General features: G+C 33.0%; 1 protein-coding gene across 1 annotated transcript in view; it reads left to right on the top strand.

Moving 5' to 3' along the window:
- Positions 1–15,508, top strand: part of LOC149418403 (limbic system-associated membrane protein-like) — a 128,889-nt gene that overhangs the window by 86,502 nt on the left and 26,879 nt on the right. Inside the window, exon 5 of the mRNA XM_089638476.1 lies at positions 14,968–15,051. Within this exon, the coding sequence (XP_089494602.1) occupies positions 14,968–15,051 (84 nt within the window). The remainder of the gene's footprint in view (positions 1–14,967; positions 15,052–15,508) is intronic.

Raw genomic sequence — 15,508 nt, forward strand, 5'->3', positions numbered from 1 at the left:
TTTATTAGGCAGATGAATCGTTGACTGCGTTGAATAATATTCGCAAGTAGGTATTATATTTCAACTATTGGAGCTTATTATTATCAACAGCGTTAGACGTTGAAACAATATAAGTATTGTTTCCAAGGGCTAGTTATATTTTGATACAGTACTAGTACAGAATAACAGATGTATATAAGCTAAAAATCGCAAATTTAGATGCCGGCCCACAGCTTATGTAAGTTGGATTTTTATGGTACGCTAGCATTATGTGATGTAAAATAGGTAGTCAACACGTGTTTTGTGTTATTACGTATCATGTGTTTTTTGACTATTTATTTATGATAGTATTATTTTTTTAGCCTTCTACTGGTTCTTTCGCTCAAGATGAAAATCGAAGTTACTGAGCTGTTTTTGCTGAGCAAATTTTTGACGAGTTTTTAAAATATATTTTTTTATTAATTATTAATATTTTTGATATTTTCTGCCGCTGTAGGTAGCGAAAAACATCAAGCATGATTCCGCCTGGTAATTGTATGAGCTTTAATTAGAACCCCACCAATTCCCCCATACCGCCAGGGTAGGCTGTATTTTTTCGCTCGTTTTACAAATCAGGTACTACCGCTATCCCTTTCAATGATAATATGCATTATTTCACTGGTCACGCACAGTTACAGTGTATGTATTTATTCAGCTAACTTCACTATCCACAGCAGCAGCAAATATCGCCTTTATGTGAATAGGTCTATTTTTTGTAAACTTTTCTACAGACAAATTTAAAACTAACTCAAATTACACGCTAATTGTAAAAGAGTCTTAGAATTTTTTAATGTGAAGGGTAAGTTTTCACTGTTGTGAAATCCACATTTTTGGCCACCTAAAGTTGCATATTGGACGTAAGTGCTTACGTACCCTTCGTATCACACTGAAAATTTAATTTCCTGTTGGGAGGAGGAGTCAATGGGGGGACGTGGGCGTGTGTGACGCTGTCATGTCGGCGCGGTCCTGTTTTTAATCTAACTTTGAAGCAGTTCGTATTTGCATATTATGGCTCTGAATTGACGATACGCAAAAAGGTAGTGACGTATTTATTCTCTGATTTTCCTCTAACATTATTTTGTTTTTCTTTCTTCTCCGAATAATTTAATTTTTTCTTATTTTTTTATACGACTTCCATATTATGGGAAAATTTTTTTAACACAACGACTAATTTTTTTATAAATTCAGATTAAAATTATTGATAGGTGGTTAGCAATGGGTTTTGAGGATTCGCTGATTTTCTTTAATCTGACATTATTTGAAGTTAAAATGTGAATCAAAATTTTACTTGTTTTATTTGTGACATATTTAGTTGTTTTCTTTTTCTTTCAAAAACAAATAGTAATAAAATCATTCAAATATCTTCACTCAACCAAGTAACTGCCCAACTCTCCACCTCTACCTTAATTGTCCAATACGTTCTGATTTTCTAATGTTTTAGAACAACCAAAATGTCGTCTACATTTTTCCGTCGAAATAACCTTTAAAATCACTAGTCTGTCAGTCAGATTCGTACCAAGTCTTTGTACGCGGTAACATCCGTTCCTATTCAAATTTAAATGGAAAATTTTTATTTGGTTTTATATTTTATTCAGTGCCTTTTCCCTGCTCCATTCAAGTACCTTCACTACTCTATAATGTTTGAAATCCCTACATGTCATGTTCAACGTAGTGCAATTTGAGTGTGGAGATTGTGACAGTAATCTAGACAACTTTCTAATGGTCCTAATCCACTCATTAGTATTTCTATCTCGCTAGAACTCGCAAAGCAATACTTTGTTCTGCAGCTCTTTGTGTGATTGCCATTTCTGAAGAAATACGAGACATTAATGTAATTACGGTATACCGTAGTTTTAACTGATGTCAATATCATTCTGGAGCTTTTTTAATATGTAAGTGAAAAAAATTTTGTATAAAAGACAATAAAATGCCAATTTGTTTTCTACTCCAGGCATTTAATTCAAAATAGTTTCAGGTGATCAAATTTTCAAACCAAAAACGCGTGATATAGCATTACTATAAAATTGTTGAATAACTTCATAAACTGCACTAAAATTTTAAGAATTATATAATTCAACCAGGTTCCGGTATAATTAATTTGAATATGATATTTTCCACTGTTAAAACCATAGCACTAGCTCTACTCATAAATTTAATCCCCACTAGCGTGATTTCACCAAACTGCCAATACATAATATAGACCATTTGATATGTTCAAAACCTCTCCTTCCTGCATCAAAGCAAAAATTAGTTGTGAATGTAGGAAATAGTATTTTTTAGTTTTATTCAATGCTTTAAAAAAAGTATTAATTTTTGCATATAAATAGACCTGAATACTTATTGTACCTGTTCTAACGTCTACATAATTACAATATTTTTGTTTTATATTATTCTTCTATAGTGATTTGATCCACACCATTATTAACATGAACACCGAGTAGATCTTAGTGCGTTGCTTCCATTATAATTTGTTTGTAACTAATTAATAAAAGCAATAATTTACAGATGAAAAAATATAACAAGCAGTAATTGTTGATTGAAGTACTGGTTAATATTGATTTTTTTGGCGTGTTATGAATAAGCAGACGTAGCTCAGTGGTCCAGAGCACCTGACCGGACATCAGAAGGTGCTGGTTCAATTCCCGTCAGCGGCATTTATTTTTACTCGGGAAAAATTTTCAATTTGTATGGATATTTCAGGCTACTAATTATTGCTTATAATAATTGTCAATCCGTGAGAAATAGTTAGGATGCAGGCGAATTCTCAAGTTATTGTTTTACAAAATTATCTTTTAATTACTGTCTGTGTCTGTGTTTTCTCCTTAAATAAATAAATAAAAGAATAAAAAATTATTGTCCGCATGGTTGTTGAAAATATACCACAAGTTATACACCGAAGAGTCTGTGTAACCCGGCGTTACTAAATCGTTTTTTCTTTAATATTAACTTTCTTTCTTTCCTTTTATTTATGTTTGATTTAAAATGAAGTCATAACTTTTAAGAAATTACAACTCCTACATTCTCCAAGAGATAAATACAAATCCCCTAATTTTCAGCTAACAACGTAACAAAAGTAACCTTTTTTTAATATAGTGACTTAAAACTTAAAATAAAATAAAATCATATTCAAAATAATGCGTTGTTTATTGTACAGGAACCATTTTTCAAGATTTAACTTGGAAAAAATATTTGTGTTATTTATCAGGACAAAATTGAGTAGGTACTATAAACAAATATGAGTACTGCAAGAGCTACATACCAACTTTTTCTTACAATATTTTGTGTTCTGAAGTATTTTAAACCTATGAAATGTTGAAAACCATCAAGACAACATTTGTATCAGATTATTTGGAATAGGGGTTTTCTTCAAAATAATGCTTCCATATCCTCTGCGGTTAGTCGCGTAAACGGTGTCAATAGTGCAAATCTTAAAAATATAAAAACCCAAAAAAGAAATAAATATTTATGATAAAAAAATTGAAAAATATACACATATATATATAGCTAGTTACACTTCGTATGCCTGACAGGATATGTGAGACCCGTGCGGAATTTGACAACTTATGTTTCCGATGGCAGCGTGGGTAGAACTAACTTCTCTCCATGTAATGCTAGCGTGACTCATTAGCGGCAGCTACCTGAAACGCGTGACATCTGCGTGCAAATTTTTAAATATAATATAGCTTATTTAAAAAGCCCTCTCTTAAAAAGGGTTCTGTCAGACCCTACCGGCTTGTGGAGGCTTAAAACTTACTTCGCTTTGTATCGCCTGTGCGCGCCGTAGTAGTAGTATTAAAAGAACTCTCAAAAAAGGAACGTCAAAAATACTTCACAATGACACATAAGATATATTTTTCAAGGATAAGTAACACAGTCTATTTTTTTTGTATACGTGGGACTACTGATTCTATGAAAGATGATTCATGTCAGTAGACCTCTCTGGTTTAACTGACCTATTCGTATAGTTTTTAGATACTAAGATCGGAACCCCAGATTGTCATTTTCTGATGGTATTCGATAAGTAATTCGTAAAATTTGACGAGCCATTCGCCAGAAGGGGAGAAGGATTGACACTATCCCCCATCTGGTTTTTTCGCCTTTTGTCAGCCAGATGATAACCTTCATTGCATTGGTAAAAATATCGAATCGAAACAGTTTTGCGCCTATCGTTGAACTTTGTACAACATGCTCATTATCACTGTAATCGCGTCCATCTGAAACTACTCAACAGCAGCAAGCATAACTGGGATATTTATAATACTATGATTAATTAACTAATACTGATATAATACTCACGACACCCGCCACTCACGGAGAAATCCAATTGTACCACTCACAACTAAAACATCTCTCGCTCAAAGACACTTCTCATTCTTAGGTCCAAAACTATACAACTTCATGCCTGATGCTTGGAAAAGGGAAAACATACCTATTCTTCATAAATTGATCACTAATTGGTTTCATCAATTAGGTAGAAAGGAGAGTGAACTTTTACTACAAAAAAAATGAAATCAAACGCAAACCAAAAACAACAACAAAAACTCTAACAAAAAAAACCAAGTAAAAGATACCTTTATGTTCTAATCTTTATCATTATGTGTATATATGTACCTACCCAGTACTTTTAAATTAGAATGATACCCAAGCAGCAGTTAATCTTATGTTTAATTGGATATTTTATTTTATTCTATTTCTTCTCTTTGTTATTCATATTTATAAAAAATATGTTATTAGGCTAAGGCACCCGTTGCAAGACTCTCATGTAGCTGGGCTGTCGATGTATGAAGGAGGGTTTTTTAATGTACCGATTATTTGTCTCTGGAAGGTCTCAAACTTGCGTGTGTCATAAAATTTGTGATTTACAGATTCATAAGAAGTTTATTAACTAATTCATTAATAGGCCCGCACACATTTGCCGTCTACCGAATATTTCCGAAAACTTAATTTAAGAGCCTAGTCATAAGTTGAATATTTCAAGATTTTAATGAGGTGAGTGTGGAAAATAAACGGTTCGGGAGTCGTTTTCCATATACCAAAACATAATCAAGCAAACAAGAGTTCAACTTACAAATAATGCGTTACAATACACTGTAAAATTCTTCAAACTAATACCCATGCTTTAGTAAGGATTTTTTTAACTCAGGACAGATAAGTCATAAAAAATATCTAAATCACTTTGATAACTTTACATTAATTACAGCAAAAACAGACAAAAATTAAATCACTTTGATAACGTTACATTAATTACAGCAAAAGTAGTAGAGATTTCAATCACTTTGAAAACGTTACACTGATTACAGCAAAAGTAGTAATACAATGTATTTAAAGAATCCTATATTGGAACGTTTTGTTGAGGCCCATCGGCAAAACAAAAAAAAGCAAATTGAAATTTGGCTGGAGTTATTCTACTCTTAGGACGGGTTGTTTCGGAGAATTTGAACAATTCTTCAATTTCAATTTTCAAGTTCTGTGAAAGATTTTTCAAGTTTTGTTATTATTTCAGTTCTGCCGAGCAAATAGTTTATTAATGATTTAATAAAAAAACTAAATAGGACTTTCACAGAACCCGAAAATGAACGTTGAAATTTGATGAATTGTTCAAATTCTCCGAAACAACCCGTCTTTAAAGTTACGTTACTTGGTTTAGCAAAAGCAAAAAAGCCCGTCAAAATTACAATAACTGTTACAAGTAAAATATATGGGTGGGTCCGAATAATAGTTGAATAAATCCAAATTAGCCAAAATAGGTATTTTAATGTAATAAATTATAATTTATTACATTAAAATACCCGCCCTAAGAGGATTAGAGAGTTAATTACGAGTTCTTAGGTTCTTTCTAATTTTATTGTTTATGAACAGATACAGAAAAACATACTTACCTGGCAGGTAACTTCACAAATAAGAATAATAATAATAATAACTCTTATTCCAAGATGTGGGGAGGTTAGTACAATTATTTACACAACAATAGATATTTCAATATAACGTTTTGTGAATAAAAATATTTTTTTAGACTTGCAAGATATTTAAAAATAAACGAAAATATGAATAAAATAAACTTTACGAGATACAAGAAAATCCAAATATGGAGTTTAAAAAATATTCAATTTAGAACAATTATGTAGGGCGTGGTCTTGAGTGACCTTGGGCCCAGTGCTCACTCAGGAGTGGCGCTTGGTGCTGGTAGGCTGCGTTCACCACCGTGTTGGCGGAGGCCAATATTCAGTCCTAGTTCCGCGAACATTTTCGATGCACTTCTGTATCTTCTGTATCAAAATATCACTCTGGAGGCGTCATTATATTGAATTCGGAGTTGTTCCATCGAGCAAGTTCGGTAGTGACACCATGTCTCACACGTATACAGGCCAGTACAGAATGCGTTGAACAATGTTTTTATTATTGCTGCATTTGCAAAATCTGCGGGCAATCATATTAGACACCATGCTGAGGCTTCTCCTTTGTCGTTCAATATCGCCATCGTCCGACAGGTCTTGATTAATAATGTGCCTCAAGTATTTTACGTTCGTACGTGTATTTATTCTTGCCTGGTTAAGGTGTACGGAGAGCATCTTTCTCGTATCTGGATTTTTTTCATGGTGGAACGCAATCAATTCCGTCTTCTTCAGGTTGTACATTATAATGTGCTGTTTTCCATATTCTTCACAGATATTTAGCAGTGATCTGAATCCCTTGATTGATGAAGCTAGGAGGATCATGTCGTCCGCGTAGCCTATGTAATTTATGCATTCATTGTTAATACGACAGCCCGCTCTGATATCCAGGTGATTTGACAACCCGTTTGTATACATCAAACATGATGGGAGACAACCACCGATAAATCAATGAGAACATATTACTTAATCATTGCGATAAATGTACTGTTTTTGTTGGTAGTACTTACATATTTAAACCAATCACATACGATACCCACGCAATAGCTTACTACAATTATCACATAAGAGTACTTACCTATTATGCACATTGCATACTTAAACAGTATAATAACTTGGAAAGTAGAAATTATTTTTCATTCTATCAATATGTTTTTGCATTCAATTCAATTAATGCGATTCGAAGCTCGAGTGAAATCAAGCAAAATTTCAGGAAAAAACGTTAAATGCTTATTTACGACTAAACCGCAATCCCCTCAAAGTCATAAATTCGTTAAAGTTATTTACAATTCATGCAAATTCTGCCTCTGATACATGTTAAAGATAGAGTGCTCGTAAATTCCACTGCGCTCTTCATTTGTTCCACGGCTCGGGCGACAGCATTCCACAATTTGTTCTGTTCGATAAATCTCAACAACTGTTGGAGATAATCTGGTCGCGCCGGTCACCGAATGCAATAAAATCATAAATTGTTCTCGCACATGTCACCAGTACCAAATATGAAACACGCGACGTAAACATTCGTTTGTTTTATGGCGACACCGCGAAATAAAATTATTTCGTGTCATCGCATCTGACACCCGAAACATGAACGAATAATCCATACTTCGCTAGATTGAATTACCTCAAATTTTCTACAGAAAAGGTTTTTCAATTCCACCCTCGTTATTTTTTAAACAGATGCAAATTTTGGCTTTTCCCTTTATCGGATACTGCATTGGTTGATTAGAATTATGAAACAATACTGTTTTGGTTTAACCATCAAATTTATTGATTTTTGTTCACAACGGTTTCTCCTTCCAAGAGGAATCTTTAGAAAAAGTTTAAATAGTTTGATTTAGGTGTAATGTCTATCTGCTAAATTTTTTTTTAATAATTATTATCAAGTCCAAAATTAGAATACCTTTTTTCACTTCCCCGACTTCTAATAATTTATTTTTCATGCATAAAATTATTTTGTGTATGACACCCGAAAGATGTACGAACAATCCATATTTCGCTAGATTGAACTACCTCAAATTTTTCAACAAAAGATCTTTAGTTCCGTCCGCATTATTTTTTTACAAAATGTAAATTTAGGCTTTACCCTTTGTCGGATACTTATATTAATTAATTAGAATTTTTAAATAATAATGATTTTGTGGGACCATATAAACTTTTTTCTTCAATTTTCGGAAAAATCTAAAGATCTTTAAATTATTTATTACTCATTCGAAACGTGACTAGAACTTTTTGGTTCTACATACTTTTGCAACTAAAGTATTCAGAATTATATAGTTTTTAATATGAATTTATAAACCTTTCTTTCTACTTATTAATAATTGATCGTACCGGTCTCACCATGCAGAAAAGGCGATGCAGAAAAAACGGCTTTTTTAAATAATGTCATAAGTTAATTATTTGGAATGTTTTAGATAAGTTTGTTTATATCCATAAAAAAATGATAAAAACTCGAACAATAAGGTTTTTTTAACCTAACCTTGGAGAATGTAAGGTTTTGTATTACGTAGTTTTTCGCTGTCTGACATGTTGTGAGTTTTGTGGAAGAAACAACCACTCAAAGTAAACAAGACAATGTAAATATAAATTCTGAAATACACGTCACAAGCAGACACTCAAATTAGGCTGTTGCCTCGAGTTATGAGGTCTATTAATTTATTTGGATTAATCAAACTCCTTCTTAAAACGTTTGTTAATAGGAAAAGGGAAGCTTTTGGGTTTTGGAATATATTCTGCGTTCCAAGAGACATTGTTAAACGTCGGGGTTAGCTCTATTCGTTGTAAAATAATTAATACATTGCGTAACGCAACGATTTCCTCCGATGTAAATAAATAATAAAAAAAAACTTTTTCCACTTATCAATTTAAGATGTTTAAACCGATGTCAATATAAAAAAAATATTTTCTAACTTATTGCAAAAAATTGTTTTATAAATCTTCCAAATATCTTGTCAAGCATAAAATGATATTTTTCCAATGCCTATTAAGCCGTAGAAAAAAATACTTATAACGCAGATTTCGTATATATATTTATATTAACTCTACACATGAGGCCCTGAAGAAAATAATTTCCCTCAGGGCCTTTGTCATCTTTGGGGATGCTGTGTGGAGGGTCTTTTTGTGGAGAGGAAGGAGTGAACATGGGTCTTGAAGAGTCCCATGTTGTAGGAGGGAGGAAACACAGAGGCCGGCAGTTCGTTCCACAGCCGAGCTGTTGAACTTAAGAACGAATCATAGAAGCGACCCGTTCTCATGTGACAAATGTCAACCGTGTACAAATGTTGGGCGCGCGTTTGGCGTGTATCCCGACTACGCACCGGTGCCGAAGGGATCAATGACGCTAGTTCCTCAGAGCATCTTCCATTGTAATACCGATAGAACAAGAACAGCATACCTACCTGACGCCTGTGCTCTAAAGTTTGCAGTCCGTTTGTTAAGATTGGGGAATCTATCAAACGGACCGCCAGTTTTTGCACAGAGTCAAGGGTTTTTTTCAGGTATTTTTTTTAATTTTTTAATTTTTTTATTCTTTTTTTATTATCAATATAAAGTTTTTTTACAGGTTTTTTTTTCGAAGTCTGTCTCACTTGGATAAACCTGTGTCGAGACAGACGTATTTGATACATGAATTAATGTTTACATATTTTTTGATACATAAAATATTTCACTACATTAAATGACATTGTGAAAAAGATACAAAATAATAAATAATAATAATAAATGATAAATTTGTTAATCAGCATCTAGTTGGAGTACATACTTATGTAGGGATTTTTATAAAATTTTTGATCATGGATCTGTCTTGGCTGATGATCCAAGACTTGATGTCTGTTTTATATTTCAAAAAAAATTCGTTCAGTCTAATGGCTAGTGGGAGAGCATTATATAGCCTTGTTGCAAAATATCTAAAATTTCTCTGGCCAAAAGTTGTTTTAGCGAAAGGGATTTGTAAGAAATTATGTCCTTTGGTTCTAGTATCACGAGCAGTTTGGATATTGTCAAAAGTAGTTTTGTGTTTGAAGAGGTATGTTAGTATGTTTTTAGCATAAAGTTGCCTAATGTCCATAACACAGATTTTCCTAAAGATTTCATCCAAACTGCTTGTGATTGGTAGTTTGAAGATAATCTTTATTATAAGTTTCTGAGCTTTAGATATTGGATCAATGGCGGCAGCGTTTGCTCCTCCCCATGCTATGATACCATATTCTATTAAAGATTGACAAAGTGCATAGTAGATTGTTTTGAGCTAGCTTAGGTTGAGAAAGTTGCGAGTTTGTCTAAAAAAGTAAATGAATTTTCTAAGTTTGTTTGCTGTAGTGGTTATATGTTGTTTCCACTTTAAATTGCTGTCAAAAATAATACCTAAGTATTTAATTTTAGTTACCTGTTCTAAATAAGGGCAATCACATATTATCGTATTTGTCAGGTTGCAAGCACATATTTTAATTTGATTTTCTGGGTTTCTTAAGGAAGGATTAATACTAAATTCAATGTATTTAGTTTTGGTCACATTCATTGTTAGTGTAATATCGTAAACTATTTGTTAAAATAAAATCTTTGCTATCGAAAGCTTTCTGTGCGACCAGTGGCCTACCGCAAGGTAGTCACCTTGGTCCCGTTTTGTTTCTCATTTTCATTAACGATATAACAAATTGCTTCGACGATGTCGAGGTATTGCTCTTTGCTGATGACATCAAGCTATACAAAAAAATAACTGATGTAAATCATTGCCAAATACTACAATCAAATATTGATAAGTTTAAAGATTGGTGCGTACAAAATAATCTGTTTTTAAATGTAGACAAATGCAAAACCCTGACTTTCTGCAGAAATAAAAATCCTGTTTTATTTGAATATTCCATTAACAATACAGCTTTAGAAAGAGTCACGGAAATGAGAGATCTCGGAATTATTTTGGATGAAAAACTAAGTTTCGCCAATCATATCCACCAAATTGTAAACAAAGGCATGAAAACACTAGGCTTCGTATTAAGAACAACTAAAAACTTTAACTCCATACAAGCCATTAAACTGTTATACATATCTCTAGTTAGAAGCATAATTGAATACAACTCAGTAGTTTGGTCTCCCTCTTACAAAATTCACATTAATAACATTGAGCGAATACAAAAAAAATTTCTGCGTTTTATAAATTTTAAATTAAATATCCCACTAGAAGACTTACAATATCATTTCTTATTAAACACTCTAAAAATACACACACTGGAAGACAGGCGTAAAATAAACGATTTAACTTTTTTATTCAAGATTCTAAACTCTAAATTCGACTGTTGCGAACTTCTGCAACTCATAAACTTACGAATACCTACAATAACAACACGACAAAATACACTATTCTACTGCAACACACATAAGCGAAATTACATTGCGAACTCCCCAATACAACGGTTTCACACTATGGGAAACCAATACTTAGGTGATGTCGATATATTTAACATTAACTTTGCGAATTTTGTGGATTATGTAAAAGACCTATTTCAATACTATTCCTAAATGGAAGTTATATTTTTGTAAACCAGTCAAATCGCTGTATTTTTTAATTTATGTTCTTGATATTTTTAATTTTGTTTCTCGCATATACTTATGTAATTTTATTTTTATTATTTCTTTCTTTTCTTTCTTATGTTTCAATACTGTCATTAAATTTGTACCACCCACATGTAAAAGCCCTCTGGGCGTTAAATAAATAAATAAATAAATAAATAAATAAATAAATTATTGCTTAACCATCTTTTAACCACAGTTATGCCCCTTTTAGCTTTTATGTATACATCATTCCAATTGCTTGATTTGAAGAGGAGAATCGTATCATCAGCAAAACTTACAATTTTGGCATCTATTTGAAGATTACATAATTCATTTATGTATATTAAGAACAGGGTAGGACCTAAAACACTTCCTTGAGGCACGCCGTAGCTAATTGGTAATTGATTGCTATTGCAGTTGTTGATTTTCACACTTTGCTTTCGGTTTGACAGGTAATCTCTAATAATAGTAAGTTCATCACCATTTATACCAATATTAGATAGTTTTTGTAAAAGTTTAGAGTGAGAGATAGTATCGAATGCTTTGCACAGGTCTAAGAATATTGATATGCATTTTGATCCCTTGTCTAAGTTTTCATTTAGAAAATCGGTAACTGTTGCCAGGGCTTCGGAGGTGCCTTTATTTTTCCTGAATCCAAACTGGTTGAGTGATAGTATGTTATTTTGTTCAAGGTGTTCGATTAGTTGATTATTAATAGTTTTTTCAAAGACTTTAGATAGTGAATTTAGTAATAAAATTGGACGATAGTTAGTTATGTCCGCTCTAGAGCCTCCTTTATGTATTGGGATTATGATTCCGTGTTTTAGTTTGTCAGGGAATCGGCCTTTTAGGATGCTTAGGTTAATAAGATATGTTAAGGGAGTGGTTATTTCTGATACAAGTTTTTTTAAGGCAATATTTGATATATCGTCCAAGCCAGTTGAAGACGAGTTTTTTAATGAGTTTATGATGAATCTAGTATCTTCATTTGAAATTTGTTTTAGACTAAAATGCAAGTTGTTGGGCAAATTTGTATTACAGCTTAGTGAATTGGAGTTAGAATGGTTTACATCGATATTTTTTGCGAGTTGTTCACCTATTTTTGAGAAGTATTTATTTGCACGATTAACAATAATATCGGGATTACTAGAAAAACTAAATATTTTATCATTTACTTTTAGTTGTTTTAAGTCATTCGTAGGATTCGGTTGAGAGTGAGTGGCTTCTTTAAGTGTTTTCCAAAGTTTTTTAGGATCATTATTACAGTTTTCTATTTTATGTTTGTAATATATCTCTTTAGCCTTTCTTATTATTTGGGTACAAATGTTTCTATATCTTTTATAAAAGTTTCGAAGTTGTATATCATAAGGATTGTTAATAACGTTTTTGTGGAGTTTGTTACGTTTACGGATAGATTTAATAATAGTGTGGTTAATCCATGGCTTAATTGGTAAAATATTATTTGGTATATGTTTTATAATTATGTTTGTATGTTCGTTAATGGTAGTCTGTAAGTAATTGATAAAGTACGTCCAGGCGTCTTCTGGATTTGTGGTGTTAAGTAATTCTGACCACGATTTACTCATCAGAGATTGACGAACACAATCATAATTGATTTGAATGATTTTTTTCTTATTTGTTGTGTTTTTATGTTTGTCTTTTCTGTTGCATGTTTGTATGGAAAGAATAGTGGTGTAGTGGTCGGTAAGTGTAGATTCATATACAATAGATATAACTGGGCTGTTGGATTTGACCATGATGTGGTCAATGCACGAAATGGAGTCTAATGTAGCACGTGTGGGAGTGTTTATGGTGCTTTGGAATCCATGGTATGTGAGCGTATTTAAGTATTCTTGGCACTGAGAATGTTCGTTTGTGGGCAGAATATTTATGTTGAGGTCACCAGCAATAATACAATTTTTAATATTACATAATTCAGTTAAACAGTTATTAATTGATTTTAGGAATGGTGAAATATTATAAGAGGATGGAGAACGGTATATTGCTAAGATACATGTGTCATTATTGAAAGTTATTTGCAAACAGTTTGCAACGCTGACTTGGATTTCCTTGACAGATAAACCAATCAGGTCAGTTCTGGTATAGACAACAACTCCATCATTTTGTTTAGTATGTATTGAAGTGCTGTAGTGATCATACCCTTTCAAAATTTTAGGAGCATAATTTTTTGGTATCCAGCATTCAGTAAGAATAATTATATGAAAAGAGGTTCCAATATTATCAAGTTGTAGCAAGAATTCGTCAAAATTCTTGGAAATTGATCTAATATTTTGCTGTAAGATTTGAAGAGAGGATGAGTGTGTTTGTAGTACATTTTTACAGAATTTAGGATTTGACGTCCTATAATTGGTAATACAGTCCATTTTTAATAATATCCATTACAATAAGGGTTTTCTCTAGAATTAAAAATCTACAATACAATTTTTTTAATGTCACTTTCATGTTTGATTTGAATGATTTTTTCCCCTGGACCCTTACGAACAAGTAATTTATTGGCTTTAAACCACACAAATTCGAATTTTGTTTCTTTAGCCTTTTGTTTTGCTTTCCACAGCAATTCCTTATAATAAGGCGTAAGCACCTCACTAAGATAAATAGGTGATTTTGGGTTAAGTATTTTGGCTGTATTTTTGAAAGATAAGACAATATCTCTCGTTTTCTGGTTGTAGAAATTTACTTGCAGTTTATCGGGGGCGTTAGTTCTGCGGTCCTGGGTCCTGGTCACAAGGCGAAGATCCTGCTGCAACAATGGCATACCAAGGGAATTGGCTACCCGAAGAACGGCTCCGGAGGATTTAGGGGCTCCGGACCAGAGATGGCTGCCAAATTCGACAGTAGGGCGCACTTGCGATTTGTACAGGGTCAGCAGTTGTGTACTATTAACGTATCTGCGGGCCCTGTACAGCACGCCCAGCTTCTGAGAGGCCAACTTTACTCTGGCTTTGATGGAGCCCTCGTACCTGAGCTGGTCACTTATAGTTACACCAAGCATATCAATGGAAGGCCTGTTCGGAAGATTGCTTCCGTTGAAGGAGACTAGATTATCATTTGGATCCCTTTTAGACGTAATCAGACAGGATTGGGTCTTTGTATGTGTTAGATGTTCAAATAAAACTCACATCATTATTTAAACGCTCTAAACAGACGCACTGCCTTTTTTACATCTTCTAAATATCTTGTAAAATGTTTATTTATTTTTTCAATACTTCTTTAGCCATAAAAACATCTACCGAACACATGACATGTGTCAGACTTTAAAATAAAACACATCATTGCTATTTAAATGCCCAAAACCGACGCAAAAATGTATGAGAAACAAGGGGCTTGGCCTAATCAATTTATACGGACGTAGAATGTTATATTCTCCGTAGTAGCATATCCTCATCGAGGCATTTGCTTGAAGGCTTGTTGGTAAGGATAAAGTTTTGTTTTTAGATCTCATAACGTCCTACGGTTTATATGTCTAAAAGATTTATCATTTTGTTCACAGATCCTTCACGGAGAGAGCTCTGACGACTGGACCCTACAAATCAAATACGTCCAGAAAAGAGATAACGGAACTTACGAGTGTCAGGTACGTAAGGTATCTACTGTTTCTACCCTCGAGTTTTAGGGCGAAGCTTTCATCATATTACCAACCTTGGCAAAGAATTGTATCATGTCAAATTCCACCATTAATGCAAAGTTAATAACGAACTTTTATCCGACTGTCGGAAAAGTGTCTACAAAGCCTAAATGAAAATAAAATCCAAAATTTGAGGGTGTATTCATACAACGCTACGAAATTCAGACACTTAAAACTCTAAAGATATGTAATTTGATAGCAAGTTTGACAGAATTTTAATCTTGTGACATGGTAAATTGGGACGGTCTTGAATATTTATGATGACATGTGCTCCGTATTATTTATTGTTAACGAATAAATCATCATTTACATAAGACGGGTATTTTGACGGTAAAACTTTTGTCTTACTTGTTGTTTGTATTTTGATATTCTTTAAGTACCCTTAAGCCTTTACGCTTTCCGGAAA

The sequence above is a fragment of the Hesperophylax consimilis genome, chromosome 13 (genome assembly GCF_061612785.1).
Source record: "Hesperophylax consimilis isolate HC1 chromosome 13, BYU_Hcon_1.0, whole genome shotgun sequence".
NCBI classification, from domain to species: Eukaryota; Metazoa; Arthropoda; class Insecta; order Trichoptera; family Limnephilidae; genus Hesperophylax; species Hesperophylax consimilis.